The 23,106-nt window shown below is 47.7% G+C and overlaps 1 protein-coding gene across 1 annotated transcript in view; it reads left to right on the top strand.

Moving 5' to 3' along the window:
- The window catches only part of VPS13D (vacuolar protein sorting 13 homolog D), a 221,701-nt gene that overhangs the window by 162,085 nt on the left and 36,510 nt on the right, over nt 1-23,106 (top strand). Inside the window, exons 66-67 of the mRNA XM_081085636.1 lie at nt 13,261-13,393; nt 16,009-16,204. Of these exons, the coding sequence (XP_080941762.1) occupies nt 13,261-13,393; nt 16,009-16,204 (329 nt within the window). The remainder of the gene's footprint in view (nt 1-13,260; nt 13,394-16,008; nt 16,205-23,106) is intronic.

The raw sequence follows: 23,106 nt of genomic DNA, 5'->3' as shown, positions 1-23,106 counted from the left end.
GGAATGTTTGCCATTGAGCTCCAGACCACATTTTGGGAAATTAACTTACCTGACTCCATTCGATCCGTCCATCTAACTGTTTTACCATTTTCTTTAGACAAAGCTAACCTAGAGATGACCTCGGTTTGAGAGGGAAGAACATATTCTACAGGCATGTGTTTCATAGTTCTTCTACCTCCAGCCTTCCCTTGCCCCATCCTCTCCAAATTGGGAGGTTTTCTCTGAAAATCCCTCCTTTCCTGTTTCCTCTCAAGGCAGGTAACAGTGTTTGGATTTTGAGTCGGATTTTAGTTTTACTTTGTGAATTCAAAGGGAACATTTATTGTGAGAAGCAGTGGCTACTGTTTCTCTACCAGTGTTTAAAGGAAGGCTGTGTCGGTTTCCTGTTGGCTTCTTGGAATTTTGAGCCTTAACAGTCCCCTGCACTCAGAATCTCAGGGCAGGTGGGGACAGCTTGGGTCCTTTCACTCTCAAGCCTGCACTTAGGTGGGGCTGCGTGGCAAACGTGTGGACACCTGCTTCCCACTGCCCACTGCTGCCCGCTGCCCAGGGATGTCCGGCTGTGTTACTGAAGCAGCCCCTGCCTCCACCCTGGCTCCCCTTCTCACGGCAATGCTCTCAACAGCATTGGGAGCCATCCTGTCGAAACATAACTCAGGTTGTGTCATTGTTGGGGTTTTTTAAGGAACTATCTTCCAACTTTACTTTCTCATCTTGTTCCTTTCTGAAGTTCTGAGGCTCGTTTTCAGTCCCTTCTGCACTCACTCTTCTTTTGCTGATGGGAGGTTGTGGCACTTACCTGAAGATGAAGAAGCGTCAGGGCAATGAACTCCTGTGTTCCCAGGCCTCTAACCCCTTGGGAGAATTAGGTAAGGAAGTTTCAAGATCCTCTGAGACTCCTCTGGCCCGCCCGCCAGCCCATAGGCACGCTGAAGGAGCGATAGTGTGCCACCCGCCTCAGGGAGTCCTTCCTGTCCGGCCTCCTCCTTTTTGCCTGGGACTCTGGAAGGTCCCTATTCAAGATCCTGGAGCACTTCCTCCCTAGATGCTGGTCTCAGATACGCCCTTCAGGTCTCTATCGGCAGCCCAGGAGCAAGTGATATCTGGGCTCCTGCTTCTCTGGGAGGTGCTAAAAAATCTCATCAGCTGCCACTAGATATGTTCCTACATTTCCCATTACGTCCGCACATGTGGTATTGAGGGAGACCGTTAGGTGTTTTGATGCTTGTCTTGTGTTATTTACTGTGGCACATGCCTCAGAACCTTCAGTCAACAGAAAAATAGGCAGGGGTGGCAATAAGTGTAGAACTAATTTACTTATAAGTATATTTTTATTGATTTCAGAGAGGAAGGGAGAGTGACAGTGAGATAGAAACATCAACGATGAGAATCATTGATCAGCTGCCTCCTGTATGCCCCCTACTTGGGATTGAGCCGGCAACCCGGGCAATGTGTCCTGACGGGGAATCGAGCCGTGACCTCCTGGTTCATAGGTCGATACTTAACCACCGACCCACTCTGGCTGGGCAACATTACATTTTTGATAACCATCCATATTGATAGGTTTATCTGTAGCTCATGTTTTCACTGCTAGCTAATACTGCATCGTTTGAACGTGTCATAATGTGTCTAGTCTATGTTTGGACTGTTTTCCAGTGGTTTGCTCTTATGAACAATGTTGCTGTGACCTTGTTCAAGGCCCTGGAGCACATGCACAAGAGTCTCTCCAAAATACACTTAGGCGCAGAATTATACTGGGTCATTGTTTATTCGTCCCGTGTGTGTGTGTGTGTGTGTGTGTGTGTGTGTGTGTGTGTAATGGTCAGTATTCATTTAGATTTATACGCCTATTTGTCCTGTTATCATTCATTCTTTGCGTATCCATATAGGGTCATTTTTCACAAAAGAACTTTCTTTTGTGGGTCTTTTGCAATGGGTTTTCTCAGGTTGGTTTTCTCCCCGGAAAATATATTTATTTCACCCATATTTTTAAAGATATTTTGACTGAATTTAGAATTCTGGATTGGCAAGTTTCTTTCAGCCCTTTAATGATCCCATTATTGTTCTATTATTTCTGTTGAAAGAGCTGTCAGTATAATTGTCGCTCCTGTGAAGGTGATATGCCTGTTTTCCTTTGACTGCCTATTTTCTGTCTTTAGTTTATAGTACTGTGCCTAGACAGGGTTCTCTGGCTTGGGATTTATAAAGTATCTTGAATTTGTAGCTTGATTCTTGCTACAAATTCTTGGCTAATGTCACTTCAGATACTGCTTCTGCCCTCTTTCTCTCTTTTCCTTCTGTGACTCCAGTTACATGGAAGTTGAACTTTTTTTTTTTTTTTTTAACCATGTCCCGTATGTCTTTTAAGCTCCTTTCTGTCTTTCACCCCCTTGTTTTTATTCATACCTTGATCTGGATATTTTCTGCCGACTTTTTTTCTAGTTCACTAATCCTCTTTGATACTCTATCCACTCTGCTCTTCAGCCATTTATTAAAATCCTAATTTCAGTTCTCTGGTAAAATTTTCTATCTTTTTATAACTTTTGGAAGATCATTGTATACTATTTTAAACGTGTATCGAATAGCTCTAATGTCTGGATAACTGCTGAGTGATTTTATGTTTCTTTTTTTCCCTCAGTTTTCAGTCATTTTATTCACTTACATATCTGGTAATTTTTCTTGAATGCTGGACATTGTGTAAAAAAAAAAAAAAAAAAATGGGGGTTCTGACTTAGGTTCTTTTTCTCCAGAGAGGATTTGTATTTTTTCTTTCCTTCTGGTGCCCAGTGCTTTGATTTCCTCCCATGTGTACCTCCCCTGCAAAACTTGTTTTCTGAGCTTTTCGTTTGCAGTAAAGGGTATATAACGGCAAGGATTTCCCAGCGGGACTTGTATTTCAGTAAGGATCAAAGCCCGGAATTTAAAGGGAAGAATCTTGAGGAAGGATTATTTTTTTCTGGGGAAGGGCAATGGAAGGGGAGCTAGAGAATCAGACTCAGCTCTTGAGATCATAACAGCGGCCCTTAAGGAAACCTAGTCTTAAAGAATCAGTTCTGTTTAGATCAGAAAATGGGGGAATCTTTCTGATAAGCAAGGGTTAATCAGCTCTCTTTGAAGTAGGAAGTATATTGAACCAGAGCCCCAGTTTTCTATTCTTTCTAGCAATTGCAGGTTTTCTCTTGAAAGCAACACATCAGAATAGTCCCAGTGAGTCACCTTTAGGAAGGGCAGCTATTGAGCTCAATGAATTGTGTTTTCTTCCTCATTCCAGGACTTGTTTTTTAGGCCTGAAATTTATTAACCTAGAAATGGCTAATTCAGCAGTGAATGGCTAATTCTGCTAAAAAAAAAACAAAAAAAAACCCAAAACCAAAAAACCCACCAGATCTGCAGGAAGTAGATGAGTGTGAAGTAGATGGGCTCAGTGTCCTCTCCCAGGTCACCCCTCATAGGGTTGTAAGATGACAGAGGTAGGAATACCCGCTGAAAGGCACCAGGGGCCTCCTGGCAGAGACCAGAGGGTTCTGAGGAGCTACTGGGAAATGGAACTAAGCCAGTTGCATTTTTATTTTAATTTTTTTCTACCTGAAGGTGTGGAAACATTTTCCATTTAAAAAAGAATCTTGCCGAAACCGGTTTGGCTCAGTGGATAGAGCGTCGGCCTGCGGACTGAAAGGTCCCAGGTTCGATTCCGAGGTTTGATTCCGAGGTTCGATTCCGGTCAAGGGCATGTACCTGGGTTGCGGGCATATCCCCAGTAGGAGATGTGCAGGAGGCAGCTGATCGATGTTTCTCTCTCATCGATGTTTCTAACTCTCTATCTCTCTCCCTTCCTCTCTGTAAAAAATCAATAAAATATATTTTTAAAAAAATAAATAAATAAAAAATAAAATAGAATCTTCTTTTGGCCTTTCACTTGAGCCTTGGATCAAGCCAAGCTCAGGAGAAATGAGACAGGACTTAAGTACCTAGGATCTGATCTGCCTTCCATCCCCTATTGCCCCCCCAAAAAGAGGTCCAACCTCCCAGATGCTGAAGACCTGGTCCCAGGCTGTGGTCTCATCTAGCCTTCGTCACGGTTGCTGAGGCATGGCTTCCCTGAACATTACCTAGAACGAAGGGTTGGCCTTTGTATCTTTAGCTCCCTGCCAATGCAGGCTCGTAGGAACAGCACCTTGGTTTCCCGGGACTGTTTCACTGCTCCCGGATGGCTGGGCGGTGCTGGGGGAGAGAGGAGTGGCAGAGATGGAGAGGCGAGGAATGGAGGCGGAACTGGGTGCCCTTCCAAGATCGTGTCTTGCGCTAGGAGCACGGTGGTTTGTGCTCTTCTCTCCCTGTAGTTTCTGGAGTTCGGTTTGCTTGACCAGACCAGTTTTGATTAATTAAATCTTTTAGCTTTGTGGCTTTGGCACTCCACCTCCTTCAGCAATTCCTCTGCCAGAAGCTGGGGAGGAAGAGCAGACCTCTCCACAGACAGGAGCTCTGGAAATCGCTGGTCTCGGTCCCTGCCCCAGCTGGCTTCCATCTTTCTTCCCAGCCTCATTGGTACATGCGAGTTCTGTGATCAGATGTGTTGTAATTGATCCCCTAATGAACGTTTACAGAACCTCCTCTTTTTCTGGGGCTTTTTCAGGTGGAGAGCTTGGGGAAGAGAGAGTGGGGAGCCCGGCTGTATGCCTAAGGGCAAGTCCAGGTGATGGAAGGCGTAAGGTGTCTGATTGGAGTATTGCTCAAGAAGGGGTCAGAGCCTGGCCCTCTTTCTTGTCCAGGGATTGCACGTAATTTCTCAGAAACTGGGTTATTTACGTACTCCCTCAGCTACCTTCCTTTGTCACCGCCACTGCTTGGGAAAAGAAAGGCATCTTACCTGGTGTCTCTATAAGATTTTTACTGACGTTCAGGAAGGAATTTTCCACGGAGACAATAACAGAAATCATGGTTGGGTTCCCTTTATGTGTTACCCGCTACCATATGTAGGCAATACCTGGCAGGCTCTTGTTAGAGGCAGTTGTGGCCTTTTACGTTTCATCTGCACAGCAGTGATAACAGAGCCCACCTCATCGGTTTGTTGTGAGGATTGAATGAATCAAGTGATTTCCCAACTGTTAGGCCCTAGAACAGAGCCTGAGACGCAGCGTTGCTGACCTGTGTTTACAGTTCCGAAGGTCACCTTGTGGCCTGAGCCGCTGGAAGCTTTCCTTTACCAGTTTTGCTATTTACTCACCTAAAACTTCTTTTATTTGGAATCCAGTTGGGGAGATTTTTTCCTGAAAATCTTCTCAAGATATTTCAAACCCTTGAAACATATCTGACTTTTTCAGTAAGAAGTTCAGCTTGTACCGGAGCCTGGCATCTGTGCCTGTTCTCAGTGACATCAGCCGTCGCCTTTCTTCCCGGCTTTTGGCATTAAAGAGAATATATCTGTTCACTTGAAATGCAAAGTCCTTTACAGGAATGAAGTGCTTGTGGCTGGGAACGCGATAAGCCTGAGCTTCTTCTCTGTTGTAAAATGTTTGGTTTCATTTCTAAATTCCGTATTTGGAGATTTTCTTTTGTTATAATTGTCTTCCTTACGCTTCTCTGTTCCAGAATGGGTACAGGCGATTCCTCGGTCACAGGCTGAGACACACACAGCATTCAGCTGGGGGGAGGGGCAGTGGGACACTCAGAAGAATAGACTTCGCAGTAGTAACCCTTGGCCTGTACACATTCTTTGTGTTTTTCCCAAGTACTTTTAAAACCAAGGCCTCTCTGGATTAGCAGGTCTGTGGGTCATGTTCTCCTGTCTTTAGATGAAGAAGACACCCATCTGAAGAGAATGTATGTGTGTTGCTCACGTTCACCCCGTTGGATCTAGTGACAGAGCCGGGATTGACAGAGCCGGGATTGAGACTCCTGGCCTCCAAGCCTGTGTGCTTTCCTGGTGTTGAAATAGCTTATCATCCAAGTCGGGCATTCTGGTGTGACCACCTCACAGGGTTCTTGTTTTTTTTTCTTTCACATCATATTTTATCTCCTAGTTCGGTACTGAGGCGTGGGCCGTGTATGCATAGTGAAAACCTTATTAGATGGCAAAACTGGAGGTTTCGCGTGGGGTGGGAGGAGGTGCCCCCCCACCCCGCCTCGTGTAGCCCTAGCTGTGCAGAACCTCCCTCTGACTCTGTCTGCGACTTCGGGGACTTTTCCGCAGCAGGCAGGGAGGCCTGCACCCTCAGCACTGCCCCAACCCCTTCTGCGGAAGGTGTACGAGGCCTCACTGATGAAGAGCTGGGAGGTGGGGGGACACCATCCCGTCCCCAGATGGGTTTAAAGGTTCATCCTGCACACGATGCTTTCTAATTGACACGGAGGAAACGGGGAAGAGAGGACGTGATTAAGCCATGACACTTGTCTGGAGATGAAAATCAGTCTTCCTGTGGGTGTTCTGCTTATTTCTGTGCTTTTAGCCTCATAGCAGACGCCACCGTGCCCTATTAAAGAAAAAGCAAAACCCTATGCCGAGTGCTTCGCACCACTCCAAGCCTCTGTGAATCTGAAACACATCTGAGTTCACAAGTGGGTCAGAGCAGCAGAGCCTTGCCAGTGCCGCAGGCGTGCGTCCCGGGCTCTGAGAAGAGGACCATCTTGAGGTCTGACTTTGTTGCTTATGTTTAGACCTTGTGCGCTGAGATAATTCTGGGTGGCTTTGGAGGACTTTTGTTTTTTAACTGAAAAGGAGTGTCTGTTGCCTGATAAGTGTTTATCCGTGAAATAGCAACATGGTGTATGTCTTAGGGCGGGAGGCCTTTAGCTCTCCAGAGAACACCCTCCTCCTCCCCCCCCCCCCCCAAAAAAAAAGCAAGGTCATTGGCATGTTGCTAGAGTAGAATGTCCGAGCTTGAAAATGTCTTGATTGTTCTCATTCAGAATCTCTTTTCTGGATTTTTTCTCCTTTCTCTGCCTTAAGGGGGCTACATACACAGTCACAACCGAGCAGAACTGAAAACAGACAAACCTGCTCCACATCTACTGGATAGAGTTCTGGGGTCCAAAAATGCCTCTTTCTTGCCAAACCTCAAATTGTTCCATGCCTTTTTTAAATGCCCTTTCCCTGCCCCCACCGCCGCCTTCGCCATTTGGCTGAGTGAGGATTAGCTGTTTGGTTTGCCTTGTGTTGGTGACAAATACCCACTGCTCATTGGGTCCCTTTTTCCTTTAACCCCTCCTGGCTCACAAGAATCACAAAAGGGGTTTTCAACATCAAGGCAAACTCCCTCTCAGCCTCCTTTTGAGCCGTGGCCATGCTGACAACATGAAGCAGAGAAGCAGTGGCATCTTAGCCCCGAGGGGCCAGTCCTCCTGACCTGAGGAGGGTGCCTGGCAGTGAGCCAGCACCTGGGAAGCCTCGGAGCTGCCTCTCAGAAGCTCAGCAACGTGAGGCCGTGGGTGCCGGACACCGTGCCGAGTCCTTGGCGTCACCTCCCGACCCTCACAGCACTCCTTAGAGGCGAGGATATTTGTTTGTTTGTTTGTTTGCAGGTGGGTAAACTGAGGTTCAGGGAAGGTTAGCAGCTCTCCCCGGGTGCGTACTTAGTAAAGGATAGAATGAGAATTTGACTCCTGGGCCCTGATTAATGGAGAGGGGGCAGCCCCCCCACAGTTCAGGTCCTCCTCGCTCACAGACACAGTGTGTAGCTAGCTGGGTTTTGCGAATTTGAATGTTCAGCGTAGCTCCTTGTGGGCAACACTGAGCAGAGCTGGAGCTGTGCTGGTGGCCGAGACTCGCAGCTGGACAGCCTCAGACTTGGAAGAACACAGACCCTCCTCACACTGCAGGGCCTGTCCCTTCTCCTCCTTTTCCTGTTATACGTGCTCAGCGTCTCCCCTGGTGACAAGAAAAGTACCGTCACCAGCAACTCCTCAGTGAGCAAGAATATTAAAGAGGAAATTTCCATTAGGTAAATAACTGTGAAAGCAGAACCCCAGAGAAGGGGGAGAAACTCAAGCCGAGGCTCCCGTTACACTGGCCAAATGCCGCTGGCACCCCAGGCTTGCTGCATATCATAAAAGGGTCAGGAACACTGATGGGACAGAACAGAGGGACCCAGTGTGAATATTTCTCTCTCTCCGTTCCAGCCTCTACTTGAATGTCAGTTTTGTCAAACCATCTGTTCTGAGCCCAGCCCCAAACCCAGCCTAATTTGTAGTGGCTCCGTTTCTCCAGACAATGGGATTATTTTGGGAAGGTGGGGTATTGACACGCACTGTGTGTTGGCGAGGCGGTAGGACTGACATCTTGAAGTCTTCTGACATTTTTACCCCCTGGCTGAAAATATGGCTTCAGAGAAATCAGTGACTTCAGGCTGTGGCCAGAATTCACGAGTGTGGTGTGCTCTGAGCGTCCTCTGGTGAGAGAAGGGGGTGGGGTGCGGAGATCGCTGTTGTCTGCAAAAGTAATAGCAGGTTTTCTGAAGGACACTCTGTTCCTTGGAACCTTTCATTTTAGCAAGGACAGTATTCACTTGCAGCCTTAGGGGTTTTGTGTGTGTGTGTTTTGTGGACTTGAAATTGCTACAAAATGAACTATATTGACTTAAGTCTCTGCAAATGGTCCTTCTGGTGTTGAAGTTATGTTTATCCCGAGTAGAGTTACAAATTATCTGCAAATTACCTCCCAATTGCTAGTCCTTTCCCAGTGTGCAAGCCTGGCACGTGCTCACTGCCCTGGTGCTGTATGCCCCTCCACAGTCATGGAGCCAAATGCCGCATCGCACTTAGTCCTCACAACAGCCACGTGGGATCTGATCGTTCCCATTTTGCACCTGAAGAAATTGACGTTTCAGGCTCCGTGCAGGTGCTTTACGTGTATATCCTTGTAAGTGGATATTCTTTTCCCATTTCGAAGATGAAGAAATGGAGGCTCAAAGAGGTTGTTACTTGTCCATGATCTTACAGTTAATAAATGGCACAGTCAGAATTTGAACTCTGCTATGAATGAATGTCTTTCCGTTACGCCACATACATACCTCCTGGCTGAGGTCCTGAAGGCGGGAGGCAGGGACCACTTCTCCTTTACGGTTCTCACTTGCTAGCCTGGCACACAGTGGGGCTTGGGGTTGATTGGCTGGTGCGTAGCTGGATTGGATTCGCTCCTCTCCTGACAACTCAGCCTTTTCCCGGGCATGATCTGAATAGCTGCCTCCAGCCGTCATTTCCCACTTGGATCCTCCACGGACATGCCAGAGGGCATCTGCTCTGAAAACGTTTCGAAATAAATTCGATGGATGTCTTCCACCGTCACTCCCACGGCATGGGGTAGCTCTCATGAGTTGTCCCTGCTCTGTTTTGACGATCATCTTCAAAGTCAAGGACATGGGTGAAATAACACTGCAGCCTCAGGGAAGACATGCCAGAGGGCAGCATAAAGAGAGCTTACTGGAATCACCTCCCTCTCCAGCCCAAGCTGTCACCCTGTCTTTGAGGGAGAAATAAGATACTCGGTGTGATTTGCTTTCCCACTGAGGTGGGAGTGAGAGATAGAATTAAGGATGACTAAGTGCTCCCACAGCGAGAGAGAAGGCCACAGGCTCTGTGGTGCCCGGATTCAGCACTCAGAAGCCCCAGCGGCTGGCCCCAGGCCCAGGCTTTAACCACAGGACCCTTCACCAGGCTGGCTTCAGTTTAGTTCCTATAAAATGGCTCTTTTCGTAAAATCTGATTAGCCTCTCGTCATTCTGGGTTTGGTTGAGTTGTGGATTTTAACATCGTCCTGTATTTTCTGAGTTCTCAAAGCCACATTTCTAGGGGTGAAGATTTTATCTTTTAAATATATTTTTTATTGATTTCAGAGAGGAAGGGAGAGCGAGTGAGAGATAGAAACATCAATAATGAAGAGAATCAATGATCGGCCACCTCCTACATGCCCTACACTGGGGATTGAGCTGTAACCTCCTGGTTCATAGGTCAATGCTCAAACACAGAGCCACGCCAGCAGGGCAGGGGTGCAGATTTTATAATCACTTCCTGTTGGTGTCTTTGTATCCTTAGTTTTTACTCAAAATTGACAAAGGACAAGTTCAGCTGGCTTGCATGAGTAATTTCTTTACAGACAGAGGCATAGGAATTCAGCTGGGAGACAGAGAGTGAGTTGACTAGATTGTAGGCACCTTGCCACGGTAAAGGTGGGCACCCGAGAAGCAAGCACATGGAAGAACCAGCATTTAAGGGGCGAGTGCTCTCTTGGGCCCCCTCATCTCTTCCTCCTGAGGCCAGAGTGGTTTCTGTAGAGAACCCAGGACCAGACCATGCTGGGGGCCGAGGCGGCTGCAGCGGAATCTGTTGGCAATTAGGCTTTTGGCCCAGGCTCACTCATAAACCTTGGGTGTTAGGCTTGCTTTATTGATGGGGGGTGCTGGTATAGGGTAGTTTGCCTAGATTATTCTCCCGTATTCTCTCTAGGGGGCAGGGGGCAGTATATTGGCATTTTTAACTTCTTCCTAGTCAGTTGCTGGAATAGGTAGATGGGACTTCGCTTCATATCTCTTCCAATGAAATCTCTCTTTTCAAGCAAATTAGGAGTTTAAGGAGAATGGGAATAAGACCCTGGGAGGAGCCTGCACTTCTGAGGACAGTGCTTTCCCTTCACACACCCCCCCCGCACCCCCCCCCCCCGACCCCCCCCCCCACCCACCCAAGGCATCCTGGAGGCCCTGTTGTCCAAGCTCAGAGTGAAGAACACTGGCACCTGCAGAATTCCCGAACATGGCAGGGGCTCTTTGGGCCTTTCCAGAAACAAGGGTCATACTTCCCTCTCCTTTTGCAGTTCCCGGGTGCTCCCAGTTTGCGGCTCCTGCTCCTGCTGCTGGCTGTCCACGGCGGGGAGGTGGGGTCTTACCGAGACTGCCCTCCTTGGGACTAGGACCAGGCTGCCCTCTGTTCCCACCCTCCACCCGCAGGAGAACCTAGGCCGGCGCTGGCCCAGTGTACGTGCTTGATAAAGACATTCTAACTCGGATCATAGGTCACACGCTGTCAGAGCTGGAAAGGGCTTTGGAAACCGCCGAGTCCAGCACTAATTTTGCAGATGGTGCCACTCCAGAAGCTCACTCCGCAAAGGGCTGGTGGTTGCTTTCTCCTTATGGTCTATCCTAATGCAAATGACCATCATTCTAAATCTTTGAAAGGCGTTCTTCAGGTGATGCAGGGTGTTTCTCCTGGGACGAGTCTTGACTGGTGATAACAGTAAGAATGCTGACTCGATGCCACACCCCGAGCCACGGCCACCTGGTAGTGTTGGTGCTATCACTGCTCTCCAGGTGCCGAGAGGGGCCCAGGGCAGGCTCCTCACTCGGGGTCATGTAGCCGCCAGAATGGTTGAGAGAGGACTAGGATCTGTTTTGGTCAGATGCCCAGGCCCCTGGCTCTTAGATGGGGTTCCTGACTAAAACCCCCACTTAGTGATTCACAGCACTGGCTTCACAAACATTCCAGGGGGTCTTCATCTGAAAGGAAATTGTAAAATTCATTTCCATTTACTTGAAGTTCTCTAATTAGGGATGACAGAGAAGGGAAGGCAAAAAGCAACTAATGATCGGGATTGCCTCTCTAGCAAGGTCGTTAATCACTGCCCTAGAGCATAAAGGCATCTGGGCCGAGTGAAGGAAAGGGGTGCTCCCACGTCCTGCTGCAGGGACCACTGCTTCCTGTGGAATTGCTGCTCCTGCCTCCAGTCCCTCTTCTTACCCAGAACGCCCCTTCCCCTGTCACTGGCATCTAGAAGCCTAGGACTGAGGGCGTCCAGGGCAGATCTGTGTGACCCCCTCTCCCGACCACAGTGTGGCAGGCCTCCTGGTGACCACCCAGCATCCTGGGTCTTCGGGGCAGGCTGTTTGCCTCACATCTTCCCACTGCGCTTTATATCTGAGCAACATTCCTGTGTGTTTTCTAAAAGGTTAGTCCTGGGTCATTGGCACTTACACCACTTGTTTTGGTAGATCCTTCCCGAGAAGGTTAATTATATATTTGATATCCTTCCCTTTTTATGCCTGAACGATGCGGATAAGTACCCTGTGGTTTATTAACTGTCACTTTAAACCTTTTCAAATTGTCTTGTGACAAAACAGACTTTTATGTCCTTTTTATCCAGCTTTGATGAATGGGACAGCTTCTCTGGTTAAAATAGGCCAGGATAAATAAAATCTCCTCTGATTGGTGGGGATGGAGTTGACATGGGAAGCCATGAGTTCAAATGTGCCATTGAATAAAAGGTGACCTACCCTGTGAACTTTTACATATACTTCTCTTTCTTCTTTTGACAAATGGGGCCAGCACCTAGGCATTCGGTAATTACTGAATAAGTGAAAGAAACGGCATTACTTAAGGGCATTTGATTTCTCTAAAAATTTTGATGCCAAACCCTAAAGCAAAATTTGCAACATTTCCTATTTGGTATCCCACTGATTGTTAGAGCAGAGAGCCTCTGTCCTTTAACATTAGGGAACCCTAAAGCTTCCCTCTCCTTCCCCAGGCCATTTTTTTAGACCTTTACCTTTTGGTAAGTTTGCAGTAGAATCAAGGAAGGTAAATGTCATGATGGATTGTCAGTGGTTGTTTGCAGGCGGTGTGTCCGCCTGTAAGCGTCCCATGCTTGAGAACCACTCTCCTGGGATACACAGTATACATAATTCAGCAGTTTATCTCTCCCTCACTTGGTATTCACTGAATTCCAGCGAGGAGCAAGGAGGGCATTTATTTAAAACTAGAGGCCCGGTGCATGAAATTCATGCACTGGGGGTGTTGTCCCGCAGCCCAGCTTGCACCCTCTCCAATCTGGGACATCCCTCTCACAATCCGGGCCTGCTGGCTCCCAACCGCTCACCTGCCTGCCTGATTGCTCCTAACCGTTTCTGCCTACCAGCCTGATCACTCCCTAACCACTCCCCTGCCAGCCTGATCAATGCCTAACTGCTCCCCTGCTGGGCCAATCACCCTTAACTGCCCTCCCCTGCAGGCCTGGTTCCCCCCAACTGCTCTCCACTGCAGGTCTGGTCGCCTCTAACTGCCCTCCCCTGCCAGCCATCGTGTGGCTGTGAGCACTGCCATCTCTGAGGGCATGGCAATCAATTAGCATATTCCCTCCTTATTGGCTGTGGGTGCCGCCATCTTTGCGATGGCATGAGGGTCAATTAGCATATTCCCTCTTTATTAGATAGGATAATTAAAGTAACAAAAATTCTGCTATGGGTTTAAAACTCTTCTCCTTCTGTTTTTAATTCATTGCAGTTTGCGGGGACCTTGTCGGATGGCTTAGGAAAGACAATGGACAACCGGCATCAGTCGGAGCGGGAGTACATCAGATACCACGCAGCCACCAGTGGCGAGCACCTGGTGGCCGGCATCCACGGCCTGGCCCACGGTAAGTCGCCTGCTGTTGGCTGTAGGACAGTGGCTCTTCTGCCACAGTCCTCGGGGGTGCCTGTTCAGCCATCCGACTGCCAGCCGGAAAAAGAGAGCCGACAATAGTGTCGATCCTGGCTTGGTATCGTGGTGCCAGTAGCCGTCCAATCTCTCTTGTTTTATTCCCCTTACAATTGCTACCACCTGTGAGAGCTCTTCATTCATTTTCAAAGTGTCGTGCACACAGCCATTCCTTCCTGCGCTCTGGCTTCTGTTCCCAAGGCATCACCAGGTGTGAGCAACAAAACCACTGTGTATCCTATGGATCTGCTGCTTCTAGACTTGCGCTCCGCTTTCTGAGCATTCCTTCCACAGAGAGTGAGGTGTGAAACTGGCCACCAGGCTAGTGGGCCAGATGTTTCTGACTCTTGTGTAAATACCCATTCTCTGAATTTGTTTGAATTCTGACTTTTAATACTTTAATTCTGACTCATTTGCCTTTTGTTATATTTTTCTCAAAACTTCTTAGCATGGTGTTCGTCAAGGCCCTTGGAAATAAGAACTCAGCCACCTTTCCCGACCATTGTCCCCCAGCTACCCCAGCCTCCTACTGCTTCCTGTGCCTCACGTTCCTCTGCCCTCCCTCCCTCTGCCTCACTTCATTGCCTCTCAAAACCCTGTTCAGCCTGTAAGTCCCAACTCAAAGGACATTTGCCCCGCTCCACTGTCCCCAGTTAGAGTTAATGATAATTAGCGCACACAGGGAGGGCGTGGTTGTGTATGTAGCCAGCTGTGTGCATCTTGCTTCCCTGATAGGCTGTGAGGCCAGGAGAGCAGGAAGACCACTTTGAATTCACCTTTGTACTGGCTATCTCACATGATACCTGGCATGTAGCTCATGTTTAGTAATGGTTACTAAAGTGAACTGTTTGTACCAGATTACTAGAAATAGTCTAAAGCTACCAGAAAGTCATGTCAAGACTGAGAAGTTTTAATTATCAGCATTTGAAAGAAGGAGGAAGAATATCGATAATAAAAAATCATGTGTCTCTTTGTGTTTAGGAGAGTTTTTGTTTATCAGCTTCCTAAGGGCGAGGTTTGGATTAAAATGCCTTTCTTTCCCTAAGCCTGCCCAACTGGAAAGGGAGCGTTCCCCAAGGAGACATCAAGCTAGAAGTAAAACTTGGCTGAAATTAATCTGTTTATGTGCTTTAAAAGTTGCTTATTGGGCAATCCTTGGCATTAGAGGTTTAATCCTTCTTTCTAGTAACTGCAGTGACAGTGCATTGGACTAACAGAGGACTTTTTTAATGAACATAAAATGCTTTGCTGTGCATTATCACCTCTATTTACCCAGCATCCTTGGGATGCAGAGAGAGAGCATGGCTGTCCTCACTTTTTCAATGGACACACCAGTGTGCTGAGAAAACGGGGAATCGTTTCCAGGTCGCCAACTCCCCTCCAAGCAGGGGTCATTAGGTACTATGTACAGCACCTTCAGAACACAGGCTGTGCATTCTGAGGCGAGGAACCAGCGGCCTCATCCAAGGGCGACCCGTGAAGCATAGCCAAGAGCGAGACCCTCCTTTCACCGGTAACAGCCCCTTGGTGTAAAGCGGGGATCATGCCCAGTTCTGTCTGCAGGTCCTGCTTGACCAGGCTCAGTCATATCCTGTCTGCATGAACTTGGTTCAGAAGGACGGGAAAGGGAGATTGCCTCACTGGGGCGAATGCACCAGAATCCAGAAGCGCTGTGCATTGTTAGTACATTCTCACCCAAGCAGTTTCCTTGACCAATTTGTCTCACTAGAGCTGAGGCGTCCAGAGAGCTTCCTCACACCCCCATCGTCACCAGGTAAACATCCTGTGAGTGTCCCTGGCACAGGACCCGGAAATGCTCCCTGGACGGGGCCCGCTTCCCCTGCAAGGCCATGTCCTCTTCAGCCCCGGCCAACTTCTGGCCACTGTGGAGCCTCTTTAAGGTCATTGCTGTCATCTCTCAAAATGTTTGGAATATCTTTTTGACCTTGACTAATCTTTCAAACTCGCTCCCTTGAGGGTGCCGCTGGCTCTGGCAGCTTTTTAAGGATGCCCTTCATCAGGCTTTGTCATTACTCTGGCCGCCCACACCTGCTTTCAGCCACATGTGCCACAGCTTTTACCCCGTTTCAAACGTTTGGCGGTGCTGGCAAGTCACATAGTGTTCTTTGAAAACAGGATCTGTATTTAGTTATCGCTCTGCCTGTTATTTTATGGGACCCCAAGTCTCCCCAAGAGCCCTAGTTTCTTGTCTCTAGATTTAATTCCACTGTCTACATCCTCTCCATAGCCCATATGCTGCCCAAGCTCTGGAGTTGAAAAGTACCACTTTTAAACTCTTAGCTTTTCTTTGGTTTTTAAAACTGGAACCTGCTTTACTTCTGACGAATATATAATGTACATTCTCTGACTCCAAACTGAAGAGGCAGATCTGCTGGTTCTCCATCTTGAGTTGGCCTGCCTGTGGCCTGTCAAGAGACTGAGAGAACGGCCCTGAGTTACCTCGCCAGGTGCATGGAACTGAGGGGTTTGGCTTTAAATGCTGTTGCTTTTGTTCTTGGCCCAGTTACAAATAGCCCTTGTCTTTTTTGCTAGGTATCATTGGTGGATTGACCAGTGTTATAACCTCAACAGTGGAAGGTGTGAAAACAGAAGGGGGTGTCAGCGGTTTCATATCTGGCCTTGGGAAAGGGCTTGTTGGCACTGTAACCAAGCCAGTGGCAGGCGCCCTGGATTTTGCATCAGAAACAGCCCAGGCGGTGAGAGACACAGCCACACTTAGTGGCCCCAGGTCAGTGATCGTGGGGGGAGTGGCTTTTGCAATTTCCAGCCCAGATCTGCTGCCTCTCTTAGTCCATCCTGCTATGTTTCATCGGCTTTAATGATATGATTTTTCAATATCTGATTACACACAACTGAGATTTCTGACTTGCCTAATATAAATACATGAAAACAAGGCACAAAAATCTGGCATGCACACTTGCAGATCCACATCTACGTCTGTATCTGTATTTACTGGATACACACTCACAATGTTGTTTTTCTTCACTAGAGGGGTTAGAAAATAGCATTGCATTCTTACAAACCTCCCCTGCTCACCAAACTAATTAGATCCCCGCCTGCCTGTTCAGAAAACTGTCAGGCTGACGGCTGTGTCTTGCTCCTGAGCCCCATGGTGTCGTTCTGGAATCCCTGAAGTTGCAGTTCACCACATGGGTCTGTCCCTTCCTAGTTCTTCCACTTGAAAGTGCCAGCTAGTCCCCACCTCATAACGAAACTCCCCACTAGGCGGGCAGTTCTGCTGAGGGGTGCTTTCTTGCCTTGATACCAGCTGAGACAGGACATCAGCCACAGCCCATATGGCTCCAAATCCCAAGAATCCGACTACTCTAACTTAGCTATTTGTGTGGGGGGCCTATTTTAGCCTACCCCTTTCCAGTGACTAATTTGGGATCTTATCAACAAAGGCTATAGTAATGAATGTTACAGCTCTCAGCCAAGCTGGACTCCACTTAAGCCCAGAAGGATTTTGCCGCTGCCTGCTTAATAGATAGTCCCTAAGTGAATTAGCGTGCCCTTTAGAATGCGAGGGCCGGGGCCATGTCCACACCCTCTCGCTCCCTCAAATAGGATTTGAAGAAAAATTGTCCCCAATTAAAATGAGTTCACTTGTCTGTCACCAGGAAACGTTACCAATGACACATTACTGTGTTCTGCCAGAAGGTCTTCCATCTGGAAGCAGCTGCTCTTTAAAAGGATCTGTAGAGCTGACGTTAGTTAACTTACATTCTATTCTCAGATACAGAGCCCAACCAGTCCTTGAGTATATTTTGAAGCATTTATGAAGTTAGGGGGAGGAGGGAGACTTCAGAAGTACTTCCAGTTACTTTTCCATGTCTGCTCAAAGCCCAAGAAGTCTACCTCCAGCTTTTTGTTAGGACAATGAGACCTAAAGAAGTGAAAGTAAAGTGTTCCAAAGGAACCATCCTTATTCTTAGAATCCCAAAGCAGTCAAGGAATTGAGTGATTGATTTCAAAAAGGGTCTGAGGTATACGTGTTAAAAATGTAAAAATATTATTTTGTGATGTTAACTTTAATAACGACCAGGAAGAAATCACTTGCATTTTCTGTAATGTGAGTTTGGAAGTCTCGGTAAAACGTTGCATTCTTTTAGGAGCACAGGAAAGGCACAGATGGTCGCTGCAGACAGGAGGGTGTTCATGTCGCTCTTCCCTGCTGTCCAGCATGGCCACAGAAGGTTCAGTTTGGTGCCAGCCAGCATAGACCTGCCATTCAGGCATGCTCAGTCAGTGAATGCTGATTGGAACTTCCCTAAGAACTCGGGGTTGGGAATATAGCAGAGCTACATAGAGCAAGGCTGTCCTTGGTCTCAAAGGGCTACAGTCAAGGCGGGCAGCAAACATAAACCAAGTAACCCTGTAAAGAATGATTTGCTAACGTGATAAATGGCACAGGAGATGTATAGGGTGCGATGAGACCGTGTGATTAGAGAAGATGAAGGGGAAAGAAAGGCTGGCTGTCGGAGCTGTGGTCAGTCAGATCAAGAAGGCCTTTCTAGGGAAGTGGTATTTGCGATGAAGCCTGAGGTATAAGTAGGAGTCGGCCAGGTGAAGAGAGAATCGTGTTCCTGGTAAAGGGGACAGAAAGCCAGTAGCTGGGCAGTCTCACTGAAGTTTAACTGGATAGAGCAGCCATCTGCCTAGCTTTCCACTTCTCCTGGAAGCAGAGCTTCAGTAATTAGTGAGGAGCAGCCCAGTGATCGTGAACTTGTGGGCCTGGAAGCTAAAAGGAAGGGGAATTAAGCATCGGCATCACCTCTCTATTCCCAGAGGAGCCAGGAGTGGAAGCGCGATGGCTGAAGGTATCAGAGGTGAATGGGACACATGCTAGACCCATGCTGATCAGGGGCCTCCAAGAAACTGGGCCCTTCACCCTTTATTGCACTTGAAAGGCATCACAGAGGCTCCTGAAACCCTTTAACCAAGTCCCCTCAGTCCACTTCCCTGGGTCCAAAAGTAGGGTCTTACTGAGGACCCACATGTTAGAGAGAAAAGAACACTTCCCAAGCCCTTTCCTTAGTAGCACTGGGCCCTTGAGCAAGTCTCCTAGCCTGTCTAAGCCTCAATTTTCATCTAAAATTAGGGATAAATATACCTGTTTACTTATTCTGCCTCTCAGAGGTTTGAGGCTCAAGTACCAGAGTTACTTAATGCGAAACCATAAAGAACTAGAAAATGCCAGGTGGTACTGTTTTTGAAGATCACGGATGAAAGGAGCAGCGATTCTTGCAGGTGGAGAAGTGTTTCAGAGCCTTGAGGGTCTGCTCCATGACACTGATCTCTCAGGAGCATGCTAGCTCTGCTCAGGGACACGTCACCCTGGCTTCTTGGAAGTGAGATATAGCCATCCCCGCTGATTGAACAGGGTCCAGGGGTGTTACGCAGGGTTTCCCCACTGTTTAGACAACAGGGACTAACAAATGATTTGAAGGGATTAGAAGTGAGATGCTGACCGAGGGCTGACCTGAGCCCAGGGACTGAGCCAGGAGTAGAACCCAGGAGTCCAAGAGTTCTGCCTCTGAGTCTGCTCTTGGAATGAGACTTTCTGCTTCCTCTGTAATATTTCATCCAAGTAAAGACTTAGATCTTAGCATCTATGTTTTAAATGACCCAAATTTTAAGCAGATGACAGTAAAGTAAGCCATAAAACTGTGAAGGAATACTCCTTCCAGTAATCCATCTGAAAAGCAGCTTACAGGAAACATGGGCTCCTTTTGGTGTTTATTGAAACATGGCGTTATTTATAGGGAACCCCCCTCCTTGAGTTCTTTTAGATTAAAATACGTCCGAGTTCCGCTCCTGGTTGGAGCATGCAAGTGTTCCAGCAAGACAGCCCCCTGACTGGTCTCTGAACTTCCCACGCAGTCGACAAGTTCTTGGGAAGGCAGGTGGGGGTGGGGAGAGGAGGGCGGAGGCAGCAGAGCCTTTGGCCTCAACATGAATGTTGTGGACCAATATCCCCTGCTGCATGTGTTAACTGTACAAGTATGTGTGGTTTGGAACTGAAATAAGAAGCCTTTTCCAAGGCAACGTTCTGCTGGCTCAGGTTGCACCGTCTCGTCTACGTGTATTGGGCCACATTTGTCTGTTCCCAAGTAAAGTTTATGGAAATGGCACAGAGGCAGCCACTTGTGGTGCCATTGAAGCCATGGAGAGAAGCCTGTCGCCTTCAGACAGACCGGGCCAAGCAGGGCACCCGCCGGGCCGTGCTCAGTTCTGGGCATGTGCGCTGGGTTTGGACGGGAACACTTGCAAAGCCACTTTGGTCGAAAGCTGCAGAGAGCCCGGAGCAGCCATTTCACAACAGAAGGCAAAACACCACTGAGGAGAGAGGAGTGCTCGACTCTGGGCTGTTGATTTGCTTGTTTATTTCTCTGAAATCCATCTGTGATAGGCTTTGGGTTGCCTGGCATTTCAGGAGCGTAGCCCGTGAAGATTGATGAAGCTGGCCCCTGAGGTTTCCTCCAAAATATTTCTTCACCTTTTTAGTCAAGACCCAAAACAGCGGGGAGAAGTGTGAGTTGGCAGAACTTGAAATATTTGAACTAATTTAGCAAAGCTCCAGAGTGTTGCAGCTTATCTCAGTATTTAAGGTAGATAAGGAGGAAGGGAGCTTGAAGGGTAGTGATACATCAGTGTTGGAGAACACAGCCCTCAGGCCCCGTGCGGTGCACGCACGTGTACATTCCAGTTGCCCTGAGAGCTTTGCAGTAACCTTGGGGTGGACTTCACAGAAACGATTTATGGTGGGCATATTCCACTTCCGCAGTAAAAACACTCCTAAGTCACCATCCAAAATTTCTAAAAGACGCTTTCCGTTAATGGCCTCTGAGATGTGAAATGGAAATGGTGTTCCTCGGGGAAAAGCCCTTTTCGTTACAGTGTTTGCATCTTACCAGGGCTCTCTGGATAAAAGGGTTAAGACCCTCTTGAGTCACAGAGTCTGAGGCCCGTCAGGTGGGAGAGGCCAGAAAGCCGGCAGCACAGGGAAGTAGGCAGCGCTCCCCCGCTCTGCGTCCTGGTTCGGCAATGCAGCCTTCACATATCCCACGCTGAGAGCAACCATGTGCTCTCCTCGGTGTTACATAGCACATCCAGCAGAGCTGGCTTGATTTGAGCCATTAGGGAACTTCCAAAGGTAAAAACCTAACAACAATTAAAGTGTTCCTTAGCTGCACCAGTGCTCTCAATTTTCTCACCAATGCTGCACCGGAGGCGGGGAGGTGCACGGGCCCCCGTGTGTCCTGGGAAAAACAAGTCCAAGATTTCCTTGGAAAGTTCTGTTTTGTCTTGAAACTGTGAGTTAATTTTATCCCACACTTGTTTTAATAAAATGCTTTTAATTGCTACCCAATAAAAGTAACCCTTCAGAAAGATGGGCCACGTTCTCCCGTGGCGGCTCCCTCGTACTTATTCACGAGTGTAAGGCCCTCCTCCACTTGGGTCCCTGGACGCTGGCAGCATTGGGATGAAGTTGTGTGTTGCTTAGTGTTGGTGTGAAATTGTGTGTTGGTAAGTGTTGGTATGAAGTTGTATGTTGGGAAGTGTTGGTGTGAAGTTGTATGTTGGGAAGTGTTGGTGTGAAGTTGTGTGTTGGGAAATGTTGGTGTGAAGTTGTATGTTGGGAAGTGTTGGTGTGAAGTTGTGTGTTGGGAAGTGTTGGTGTGAAGTTGTGTGTTGGGAAGTGTTGGTGTGAAGTTGTGTGTTGGGAAGTTTTGGTGTGAAGTTGGTGTTGGTGTGAAGTTGTATGTTGGAAAGTGTTGGTATGAAGTTGTGTGTTGGGAAGTGTTGGTGTGAAGTTGTGTGTTGGGAAGTGTTGGTGTGAAGTTGTGTGTTGGGAAGTGTTGGTATGAAATGTGTTGGGAAGGGTGAAAAGCCAGAGTCCAGGGCATGTTTGACCCCGAGGCTGTGTTTCTTATCTGTGAGCATGAATGTCTGTTGGCTTGGTAACTGTCTGCTGCTTGGGGCAGCCAGTGCGGTGGCTGGCATGTCAGCTTCATCATGAGAGGGAATTAAATTTCAGTGAAGCTGGAACATTGTTGTGTCCAACTGAAGGGAAGGGACTGTTCATGTCACTCTTCTCTGGTCCAGAGGTGGCACAGAACTGGGGGGCAGCCACTTTATCACCCCTCTGCTCACCGTTGGGTGCACAGGAGATGAGAGCCCGGTACTCTCCCCTCCCGATCTCGCCAGGCCAGCCTTCCCACGGACCCACGAAGGTGGAGGGGACATCTCCTCCCTCCCGAGAGCCCCCGAGGAACAGCATTCTGAGCTGTGCGCATAGGGTGCCTCAGTCGGGCTGACATTCAGCTAATGAAGTTGCAAGAGAAGTTATTTTTAAGAAACATCTTACCAGTCCTTCTTGCCTTATAAGTTAAAATCCGTCCCAGAGGAACACAAGCAGAGAAATCTTATTTTCTAAGACAGACTTCTTCCCTCTTGCTGAACTCTAAATACTCTATTCCCCTTTCACTCACAGGCCCCAGACAGAGCCGTTCTCATTAGAACATGACTTACGGAAAGTGAAGCTGTTGCTGAAAAAGCGGGAGGTGTGTGTGTTCCTACACACACATATTTGAGAAAAGCCTTTCCATTTCTGAAATCCCATGACTCATTTTTATGCAAGATTATCTGTTAGGGAAAAACCACTTTTTTGGTCATGGTACATTATAATCATTTCTAGAAAGGAGAGCGTCTATTTTTTGCCATTTTTGGCATGCAGAGATGACTGACTTTATGGAAACACAAAAGTAAAAATAAATGGATGTTAGGCATGTACATCTTTAAAATACAGTCCTTATATCTCAGCCAGCAGTTCTCTGCTCAAAGAAAAGAAATAGATAGTGATTGCTCTCTGATTTTGTTTTCTTCCGTTTAAAATTAAATGATCAATCATGCCATTGTGCATCTATAATTCCTTCCTTGTTCTATGATTTGTTTTTTTTGAAACTCAGGAATGCCGCTCAGTCTTGTGTACATAAGCTACGCCTTTGAGATGTTTGGTTTGAACTTCAAGAGAAACAGAACAGTGTCTGAGAAACCATCTTATTTCCAGCATTGCCGGAGAAGGAAAAGCCATGTACCGTCTGTGGACTTCTCTGCCGAGGCATTAGGTTGACTGATTCTTAGGTTTCAGCGACTGCCCTGTCTGTCACAGCTTTCCCTCACAGAACCATCCCTTGGTGCCAGGATGGATCTGGACTCTCCCTTCCAGAGAGGATTTGGGTCTGCGTTCAGGTCCCCTGCTCGCAGAGAGCTGCAGGCTAGGAGAGCCTTCAGAGACACACAGGACAGTGGGCCAGCAGGGAGTGGCAGGCCGAAGTATTATATTCCGAGCGAAGGGCTGTCATCTTTGGGGGAAGAAGCGGTAGGCTTGGGTGTTACAATTAACCCTGTCTCATTGCCCCATGCCTTCACTTGCACACCTTTTGCCAGACTGCCTCTCAAAGACAGATTCTTACTAAGTTTCTCACTAATTTGTCAAGTTGGGCAGGGGTGGGGGTGGGGTGGGTATAAGATTGAATTAGACATCTTCATCACAATCTACGCTAAAAGAAATCATTTTATTACATCTGGCTTATATAACTGTAATCCGGTTAACAAGGGGACTAA

This window comes from Myotis nattereri (assembly GCF_964212035.1).
Source record: "Myotis nattereri genome assembly, chromosome: 3".
NCBI lineage: Eukaryota > Metazoa > Chordata > Mammalia > Chiroptera > Vespertilionidae > Myotis > Myotis nattereri.
Note: the sequence above shows the minus strand (reverse complement) of the source record. Positions and strands in the feature narration are given on the sequence as shown.